This window comes from Zeugodacus cucurbitae, chromosome 6 (assembly GCF_028554725.1).
Source record: "Zeugodacus cucurbitae isolate PBARC_wt_2022May chromosome 6, idZeuCucr1.2, whole genome shotgun sequence".
NCBI classification, from domain to species: domain Eukaryota; kingdom Metazoa; phylum Arthropoda; class Insecta; order Diptera; family Tephritidae; genus Zeugodacus; species Zeugodacus cucurbitae.
This window is the reverse complement of record NC_071671.1, coordinates 66,529,756-66,540,734: the sequence shown is the minus strand read 5'-3', so window position 1 is coordinate 66,540,734 and position 10,979 is coordinate 66,529,756. Positions and strand designations below refer to the sequence as shown.

The following is a 10,979-nucleotide window of genomic DNA, read 5'->3' as shown; positions in this document are numbered from 1 at the left end:
CTTCCATGTTACTCACACCTCATTGCAATCACTTACATGAAACATCATACGAAAGATGCTTTCATTTGCTTTACCGAAGACCATCTGCTGCAACAATAATGCATGGAGCAATTTCATTTTCAATTAAGCTCACATAAATTAAATAAATATTTATATTATTAACACTTCGGTGGTCATAACACTTTCATATTCACTTTCTTGCGAATTTATTCACTTAATTGAACACGTACATATTTAAATTTCACATTTCATTACAGCAAATAAGCGATGGTTTAATCCGAAAGACTGCCAAATCAAAACTTAGCAAAGGGAACTTCCGGCTGGAAGTGACAAGCGAAGTGGAAAGCTTTCCTTTGAGGGAAATCCCCATAAGTAATTAAATGGAATATTTAGTATACATTTAGGCGCTAAACGTAATCACAAGTAATTGCAAAATGCTCGTTAAATTGAATCTTAAAAGTATGTTGCATAAACGTCATGTTACATACATGACACATACAAACTGATCTAAATGAAGTATTCAGCACAGGTCACAGAGATCCAGAAAGGTGGTTTTAGATCCATAAAGTTCTAACCAAGTAATAACCAATATGCGTTTGAAAAACTAACTTTACTTTTAGTATAATTTTGAAAATTTTCAGAACTCCAAATATGACATGAGCTCCGCTTTGACTTCTTTTAAAGCAACAATCAAAGTTCACCACTTCTGAATGAAACTTTTAGAAGTCATAAACTTGTTTCGGGCTTTGGTTATTCTCCGGACAAAACATTCGAGAGCAATTCTAAATAATAAGAAACCGCAACTTTTGGCGATCACTTGGCATTAAAAAGAATTACTTAACAGAATCACTTTATTTATGAGTCCAGCTTTTAAGTGTTCCTACATGAGAACACGCACGCAGCGTCACTGTACAAACACTTAAAAAACCAAACTTCGAATTTGTTTAACATACAAATTTATCTACTAAATGACACAATTTGTGTTCGCCTTGAACTTCTTTGCAGAAATATATGCCACTATCGTGAGCTGTAGAAAGGAAACCTGTTGGCCTGCACTTCTATGATATGCGAGTCTCTGTGATTAAATGGAAATTTGGCTTTCATATGTTTGTGTTCCTCTTGCAGGCTCTTGAATATGTAGCGTAGCCTCGAATTTTGCTGTAAAATGATTTAAATGATTTTTAATATAATGCTGTGATTAAAAAAATTTTCATTTAATTTTTACCGATTTGATATATCCATGCTTCCCCGCTGTGCAAGCAATGGGACGGCTAAATTTTTCGAAATATAAATTATTAGAAATGAGTACATCGTTAAGCGCACTCGTTTGGCTTACACAAAAAATTTTAACAAAGCCATATTCTTCTGGTTCGACAACACTTTCCTCGTTATACGTGACATATGTGCTAATGTATAGTAATCACCGTACTTGCGATTTAAAAGTGCAATATATGCTTCAAAATCAATGCTTCAAAAATCGTGCGTATGCAAAAAAAAATTTAGAAGTATGTAAGTTAAAGATTTCTTTTGCGTGAGGAAGAAATAAAGAAAAAATAATAAATAATTTATTAAGTCAGGAAAAAAACTTGACAACAAAGTGAAATTTAAATTCACAATGCCTTCTGCTCTTTGTTGAGAGAGTGGCTTATGTAGGATTTACAGTTCGTTATCTTTAATCCCAGAAACTTTTGTAAAACTTCTATGAACAACTTTCTGAAAATGTCTACCATTCCAGGAGACATTGTTAAAGAATTGAAGACCTTGCTCTACAGTTAAGATAAAGGTACCTCAGTCAAATAATTATATGTGCATGAACTTTTTGCAAAAAAAATTAAAGATTACAAAATTGCAAAATATTTCTGAGTATGCAGGTTTGTTATTATTAATGTATACGATATAAATAACAAAAAATTAACATATTTCAAAATATTTTTTAAACCATAAAACAGAATTGAAGTTTAGGCTAAATATTCATATGTGCATTTCACTATTTTTACCAGTAAAGTTGAGTTTAACTGAAAGAAATGTTTATTTTAAAAGTCAGTAGAATCCTTATATTTTAAAACTAAATTAAGCCGCTTAATCAGAGAATTAACTATTGGCAAATTCTTGCTTTATGGCTAATTTAAGGTGACGTACTGTTTCAAACTGCTTTCCGTTGTGGAAAACCGGAGCAGAGAGGTTCCCCAGAGATCCTCAATAGGATTTAGGTTCGAACTCAATGCTGCACATTGTAAGACAGGAATTTTCCGGTCGTTAAAGATGTTCTTCGTGTGGATTGAAGCGTTATCCTTTCGATATGTCCAGTTATATGCCATAAATATTGCCAGCAAATTTTATTAACTCGCTGTCCAAAAGATCTACATTGATATTAGCATTCATTTGAGTGAATATAAAACATGTAGATAGCTTTCCACAGCAGCAAAATGCAGCCCATGAAATCAAGGTACCGCTACCCAATTCACCTAAACATCGCTTGTAGTAGGACCGTCATTCCTGGTGTGAATCTCTCCAATATTTCTTGCAATGACCTGGGCCGACCAAATTTAATTTTTTTTTCGTCACTAAAGACTGTATTCTATCACTCATCGGCACAGAATTGGTATTTATTTGCAAACCTCAAATGTGCTTCATTTTGTCTTTCTTTAGCGTTGGTTTAGGTGCCATGGAGGTGTGTTACAGAAACTGATTTTTATGTATAATTGGAAAAATTATATTTATTGTGATTTTCTGTCTTAACTAGGTCCATATTTGATCGCTGCTTATCAAGTCCGTAACTACTAGCCGTCGAATCCTTCTTTCGCACCGCTCATCAATGTTGTTTTTCGTCCGCTGCGTCGCACTATACCTAATTAGAGGGGTTTTTAAGAAATTTTGAGATACAGTTCCAATGTCGCTTTGGTCTAGAGCCATTTTGGAACCGCTTTCATGCATTCCTATGATTATTACTTGTTCCTCGGCTGATAAACTAGTACCACGAGGCATTTTAGGCGTAATGTAATTAAATTTTTAATAATTCATTAAGTTAATGCACCTATAATAATTTTGAAAACAAATTTTAGCAAAAAAAAAGATACTATCAGTAAGAAAGATCCGCTAAACTGATTTTGCACATATAAATATTTTCTATGCAATACCCTATTCACAAGCACATTCTTAATGTAACTGTACAACGAACGAGAAAAGTATGAAACAGTTTTCGTTGCATAGTAACGGTAACACATCAACCTCTTATTCCACATTTACCGAAATGCAAAAAATAACAGTGAATAAGAAATATAAACAAAAGCCGAAATGCACATATAATTATTTTACTGGGGTGGTTCGAAAAGAAGCAAATGTCTTATTCATGAATCATGATAAAAGGATCTTTCGTTATGTTTTTGCCCAAATTTTCTCTCCCTTATATTTTATGGAAACCATAATAGCGAAAACTGATTTAAAACTAGAGATATCGCGTCACTGAGGCGCTTTGTATGTTAAAAAGTATTTACCAAGATCTCCAATAAGATCTGCGAAGAAGAACGGATATATACCAAATATTTGGAAATGTCTTGCTGTAAAAACCAGTAATACTATATTATCCCAGGCGTATTTTATTCTTAGCTCCATCGGTCGCCTAAGCCAGCGTTTGTTAAGCTACAATTTTATTTCCAACATTCATATTATGCAATTATGATGTACATACATAAGTGTTTCAGAATTATTTCGAAAAATTAATTTCACTTCCAAACGGTTTTACAATCCTCCACATCCTCTACGGCGGTTTTTTCTAACTTTTTAATTTTTTGTGCGATTTTAAGAATTTCACGTTTTATACGATTTTCCTCCACCTGTAAATCTTCGAAGAACTCACGCAGGGTTTGAGTTTGCTGCGTGGAAAATTAAAATTGGTTATCTATATCCTTCATACATATTACATACATGCCTTTTTAACCATATGTAATCTGTCAGACTGAGCACTATTTGCTGCAATTCTCTGCCTAAAAAGATAATTTCTTATTTTTACATTTTCGAGTTTAATATACTATTTAACTCACTGTAGCGTTGTTAGCGCGGACATTCGTCGACGATTTCTCAAAACCTGTTGTTGTGCCGAAAACATTTCACAAAACATGTAATGGACCGAACGATAAAATTTTCACCAAAATCCAACGAATATTTTGCTTAATTTTATGTCAACAAAAATTCAAAAATATTTCGATAAACTAATGGGAACGTCACTGAAACATTTACTCGTAAGAAATCATGTTGTAAATATTAGACCAGTTTTCAAAAACGTTAAATTTTATTTTAAAAATTAATGCTTGAAAGTAAACGCAAGTGTTCCTTTAAATAAGATTTAGATTCAATGCCAAAATTCAAATGAAGTGTTTATAAGATACTAGTTCATAACTATTTCGAAAGACATTAGTAGATAGGGTATCTTCTTCTACGCAGATAAAATTTAAACAGAGTATAATCGATTCTCTGAAAAGTGTTTTATATGGTACTTTTTAAGATTACTTCACGCCTTTTCTTGTTCTTAACTTTGCATCATGCTACTTTCCTCTCTCTCTATATATATTTCTTTGTCTCCCTCTCTCTAAGAATCAATGAACTTGTTTGAATTCGGTATAACCATGGAAGCTCCGTAGACAAGAATCAACAAGTTATTCTATGACGGATAATTTCAACTCGATCTAGATATGGAAGAATTTTTAGATACTAGTGCAAACATTATATTAAAGACAGCAGGACTTTAAAATGACCTCAAGAAATTCTATAATGTGTTCGCAGCCTTAGCACTTGTGACAATTAAATTAATAAAATTAAAAGTCACAAACATATGTATATCCAATTGTAAAAATTTGAAGAAATAAAAAATCAAAATCTTAAACTTTACAAAATTAAATAGTGATAAATAAAAAATAACTTAATAAACGCATAAATAAACAAACTTAAATGAATATGAAATCACCATCCAAGGAAGTTGTAAACAATAGCACCGGCGTTAAAGCATTCGATGTGCTGCGGTGAGCATTAAAAAAAAAGAACATAAAAAGTTTCTAGCTCTTAATTCACCTAACTGTATCAACAGCCACCACATCAACAAAATGGGTCAGAGATCACCGAAGAACGAGGTTAGTGCAGTGCGTCAGACTTCATTAATTTTATATTTTTAAAATTTACTTATAGCCGCGCAAGATGCTTGTGAGGATGTGCCGGAAGCTGTTGCGCGAAGAGAAGCGTATTGTGAAGCGCATCACTCAAATTGAGCGTGAAATCGTTTTATTCGAAGCGGAAGCGGCTATACGCAGACAAAAACCAAGGCTTTAAGCGTGACGAGCGGTTAGCGGAAGTAAAATTAACTTTCTTAAGATAAAGCTAATAGCCGGGGCAGTGTATGGCTTGTGGCGCGTTTTGTAAAATTATGTATTTGGTAATTTAAAAGGTTGATTAAAATTCAAATTTACTGTTTATTGAAATTAATTTTTATTTTATAGAATAGAGTTTTCTCACCAGTTTTAATGATTGGGCGCAACTAAATGAAATGTGTAGTACGAGAAGTGATTTAAAAGGGTTTATGTTATTTAACAAAATAAAGTCAAAATCATCATAGTTTGTTAGAATAGTGTACAAAGTCCTAGAAAGATAGAGTTTTTGAAGTTTAAGAAAATATATTTCATAGCCGAAAGCTTTACGGTAAAGCTTTAGAATAGGTTTCGACGGAGCTACAGTTGTATTGGATGGTTTTTGGAATTAAGAGAAAGTGTTCTAAAGGGTTTCAGTATTTCACCAATCAGTATTGCCACAACAGCTCTGAAGCATTCTTTAAGCTTATCACATAATCGCTCTCTACTCAATGCTTCGTTAATACAATATATGAGCAATTTTCTAAACTATTAACTCACTTAAAAAAACAAACTTTATCTTAACTTTTAACTTTAAATTATCTTGTTTATAGTTGCATGTTAAACTCCTCCCAACATAAAGAAGTCATAATTAGTCTGGTTATCCCCACTGAAGTTACACATCATCATGATATCATCAACCACAAAAGCATCTCCCTCATACCTTAACAATTGTTAGCTACTTGTATACCATTATTGTTACTACAATTTTATATGTAATTGTCCATTGTAGGTATTTAGCTTTAATTCCCATCGAAGCTGCTAAAAGCTCCAACCTCAGCGCTTTCTATTCAACTATTTCGCTGCGAATATCTCCACGTTCCCACACTAAAAGGTAACAAATCAACGTAATTATTTGCTATTGTCTGAATGCGCGTACTTCTGTGTTCTTGTTCAACCGTCCGACGCATTTCCCGGAATTTGCATAGTTTAGGGCGTGCGCATTGTTTTCACTACATGTTCATCACTACAATCAGAGCTGCATCTGTTGGGGTTGAGCAGGTGATTTTTCAACAGATCTCGACATAATAGATACATATGTATATGTAAGTGTGGAAGTGAATGTTCTAGAGAAATAAAATCGAAACAACGTTTTTTGCACCGCAATACAAATGTAAAAAGTATTGTCTCTAAAGCTTTTGTTGTTTGTGGTTAATTTATTGAAAACGCTATCGTTTTTACCATACCAAATAAATGCTTTGTGCTCGGGAGGGTAGAACTAAACTTTCATGCAATTTAACTTTACTATTGTTTGTCGTTTTCTTTTCAAGTTTGAGTCTTTAAACAGATAAAATATTATAATTTTAAAATAAATATTTTTTATAAAATTCGTTAAAAAAAGTTTTTTTTCAAGCAAGAAAGAAAGCATGTCTTTAATCCCACTCTAATACTCGCATAAAAATGAAAACTTTAGCAAATTATTATGTGAATTACACTTGACTGCTTTAAATACCTTTAATGAGCATAATTTTAATGGCAAAGAGAATTCCGAGCACCCAAAATTACCAACTCATAGCAATAAGGTAAGGTAGTGCATATAGAGTTAAAAGAAACTTTCCCATCCACTAAGTTTGCTGATAAGCGCTTAAGTGTGCATGTTTATATGCAAAAAAGGGTAGAAAGGCACCAACAAACTTTTTCAGCCGTAACTAACACGCGTGTTACAAAAGTATAAAAGTAGAAATATTCATATGCACGCATTTAAAAGAGTTGTTTTCAAGTTTTTGCAACAAACTTTTTATTTGACTTTCAAGACTTGGGTTAAATTTATATTTTTTGGAGCAAATTTTTCCCGTTTGTTGATTTTCGTACTTACATAGCTTTGATGTCAAGTGAAAAATATAAAAAAGTATAAAAAGATCTCAAATGAGCTTGGTGGCATGCCATGAGTTGGGAGCGTATAATTCATAAGGTAGTATTTGTATAACAGTATTTTAATCCCTTTTAAGGAATTTTAAGGTACAAGCCGAAAGAGTTAATAATTAAGTCAAAATTGTTGAACATTATGAAATACACCGGAGTTCATTAGTTTTACCTTAAGCATATGAGGATATAATGGAACTTTAGGATTAAGAAACTGTCAGACAGAAGAGTATTAAAAGTCACTAACTCTGCACTTAGAAACTATCAAAATAACATACTCAAAATAAATTTGACTTTAAATAATTAAGACTGTAGTTAGTTTTCTAGTTCGTGCCATTTATAAAGTAAGTGGGCCAAACAGCCTTAAACTTTCACCTTTTTGAAATAATTTTTACATCATAAGCTTTTTATATACTCCATACCAGAAATTTGCGTGTTTGAATATTTCTAAAGATATACCGAATATATTAATTTTCACAGGTGCTTTAAAAGCTTAATAGTTCGAAAGCTTAAGAAACGAGCTGAAAATCAAATGTCAGATAGATTTTAAATTACTTTAAAGAAATCTTCATTATTTTTTTCAAGCAAAATTCCATATCTTACATTAAACTAATATCGAGTGATCCAAGTAAAGGAATTTTTTTTAGCCTTTTTTTGACAGATCACGCGTGAATCGTGTCAAGCTGTCATGTTATTTTTGTTCAGTATTATATGGCATTTCATCATGGAAAGTCTTAGGCCTGAACAATGTTTACAAATTCTTCAACTTTATTATGAAAATTCATGTTCTCTAAAGAATGTGTTTCACGCGCTTCCCTCAACTTATGGTCAACATAATCGGCCTACTAAGCGGCCTATTTGCAACACCATAACCCAACTTGAGACCCAACAATCATTATTGGATAATATTCGACCGAATAGTGATATATTCCAGTACGCAGTGAAAAAATATACATAGCAGCCATAGCTGAGAGTGTACACAAAGACCGTAACCGTCAATGGCGACCGTTTTCGCGCCATGATAACCGACTATTTGATTGCTGAAATTGAGGCTCGTGATCTCGACCGCATTTGGTTTCAACAAGATGGCGCCACTTCCCACACATCGCATCAATCAATGGATTTATTGAGAAAAGACTTCATTAAGAAAGTAATTTAACTTTTTCGGCCGGTCGATTGGTCACCAAGATCGTGTGATATCACATAGTTAGACTTTTTCTGTAGGGATATATAAAGTCTTAAGTCTAAGCGAACAATCCCGCTTCGATTCAGGCCTTGAAGCAAAACATCCAGTGTGTCATTCGGTATCAGTTACCAGTCGAAATGTTCGAACGAGTCATCGAAAATTGTACTCAACGGATGGACCAACTTATACCTAGCCGCAGCCAACATTTGTAAGAGATAATTTTTAAAAAATTAATGCTAAATACTCGTAATGTTCTTCCGAATGATAATAAACAATCCCCTTTAAATTTGCATTTTTTGTGTTTCATTTTTCTTTGAAAAAAATATGGAACTTCGAAATGGATCACCCTAATTTTATTTGAATAAATTTAATTTTTAAATATTTTCCTGTGATTTTCAACCAACAAAAAATCCACTCATACTTATTACAATTGTCATATTCATTGCTTCAATAAATAAATAAATAAATAAATAACTGTTTCGTCTAGTAATTACTGTTGGCACTACTCAATAATTCATAAAATATTTTCCAACAATTTTTTTCATCGAGAATTATTGCAAATTTTTATTGCCACCGCCTAAAGCTGCATTACATTGTGCAATAAATCACACGTGCATCAACGAGCTCTGCAATAATTACTCGCTACAATTACACATGCACACAACGGTAAATGACCGTCAACTAACAATGTGCCGTTGACAAATTTCAATTGAATTTACATGTTTGCTTAGCTAAAAATCGAATACAGTTAAGGGCATATACATAAATACATTTATTTGGTTGGTCGACCGCAAACACTTTGCAAATTGTAGTTTTAATGCAATTTTTCAATTGTGAAATTTCGAATTTTTTCACATGACATGGCATACATCATTGATGGTTGTGGCGACATTTTTTAGAACAACAACAACAAGGCTTAATTTACAACTGCCGTAATTGCTGATTGAATGTGTGAACGCTACTCGATTTCACTAAGCAATTAAACTAGAATTTATATACATACATACATATATGTAGAATTTTATTTACAGTTAGATACCCTTGTTGCTCTATATATGTTCGTATGTACAAGCTTGTTTACTGTTATTTAGTATTTTTGCAAATTCAGTAAATTTTCATAGCAGACATGCTTGAAATAATGCTAGTTTCATATATGCAAATAAATAAAAATGTATCAAAAGCTTTTTTTCGTGTAATTAAATTTATTTTATAACAACAATAAACAATTACAAACACAAACATATGCAATTGTGCATACAAAATTTCCATCTGAAAGTTAACTTGCAGCGATTGCTTTACTCACAACTAGGTCAGCTAACGCTTAACGAGCGCGAGTATTATATACCGTAACGTGTGAACTTTGACTCAGCAAAAATAAAATAGAAACGGTAAAACAAATGCAAATACACAACTTTGTATGGCGTATAACAGTTATTGCAGATTTTAAATAATAATAAAAATGTATGCATGCTTTATTTGCCCGCGAGTCATCCTGTATGTATATGAAGTAGCTGTGTTAAAAAATGCCCAAAAAAATATTTGAAAAACGCCGCACTTTTTCCACATGCCGTTATATGTTTAATTATGTTTTTAAACAACTCTACTCGCGTGGCATGTTGTGTTCGCTTGCGTATGAGTATGTCCACAAAATGCATTATTAACAACCTAATTTAAGAGAACCCAGTAGGAAATTTGACACAAAATTGAAATCGTACTTAAATACAAACTCGAAACAAGCGGCGTCAGCACACTTGGTAACGAGAACACGAAATAATTTTCATTATGAAGATACTCTCTTTACTCAGCACTTTCACCACGTACCGTTTAAGGCCCGATTATTCGAGTATATTATCCCAAATACAATATCTCCGTGGTGATGGATCCTTGTCCTTCCGGTATTTGTATGACCATTTTTTATTTAAAGCCAGGATCAGAGGAAATTCTAAGTATTTCTTTTATCTTTTGTCGTACAGATAAGCGAATTCCAAATCTTTCTTTTAAATGAACCACTTTGCAAACTGAATTCACTGCAGAGAGAACTTGAATTGCTTTCAGTAGACTGAAATAATAGACTGATTAATTGTAGTACAGTCGGCTACATAAGTGCAAGGAAAACTGGAATCTATATCCGTACAAGAACTACCAACTCAAACAACTTTAAGATTTTGTTTTTTAAATTTTTATTTTTTTTCTTCACTAAATACAATTTGATATCCACACCCATTTCATTCATTCGTTGTCTGCACAGATTTGAATATCTCAAAATAGTTTTAATCTCAAGCGAAATAAAATATTTGTGTGTCAGTCAATCGATACGGTATTTGCAATCATCGTTAGCCTTTGGTTTGGCTTAGCTTCCAATTTTGCCACAGTGATATTAAACCACGCACAAAACACCAACCAACAACCGCACCAGTCATTTCGAATTTTCGGTTTATGTGTTCATTTGCATGCAATCGTGCAAAAAGAGCTATTGGTAATACCTCAAGCATTCCGAATTGTGAAATCCATTCGAAAATTGCATGTCGCACAGTTTG

General features: G+C 32.8%; 1 protein-coding gene across 1 annotated transcript; it reads right to left on the bottom strand.

The window, feature by feature from the left end:
* Positions 1 to 3,573: 3,573 nt before the first annotated feature.
* Positions 3,574 to 4,371, bottom strand: LOC105211701 (uncharacterized). Its single transcript, XM_011183282.3, has 3 exons — positions 4,041 to 4,371; positions 3,929 to 3,983; positions 3,574 to 3,872 (listed from the first exon to the last, which is right to left on the bottom strand). The coding sequence occupies exons 1-3, from the start codon at positions 4,115 to 4,117 to the stop codon at positions 3,723 to 3,725; spliced, it is 282 nt and encodes a 93-aa protein (XP_011181584.1). The 5' UTR covers positions 4,118 to 4,371; the 3' UTR covers positions 3,574 to 3,722.
* Between the last annotated feature and the right edge of the window lie 6,608 nt (positions 4,372 to 10,979).

Bases quoted from the DNA above. Each gene is read 5' to 3' on its own strand.
- LOC105211701 (XM_011183282.3), bottom strand. From the start codon at position 4,117: ATGTTTTGTGAAATGTTTTCGGCACAACAACAGGTTTTGAGAAATCGT. The intron at 3,984-4,040 runs GTGAGTTAAATA...TTATCTTTTTAG, and splicing joins TCCGCGCTAACAACGCTACA to GCAGAGAATTGCAGCAAATA. The intron at 3,873-3,928 runs GCATGTATGTAA...TTTTCCACGCAG, and splicing joins GATTACATATGGTTAAAAAG to CAAACTCAAACCCTGCGTGA.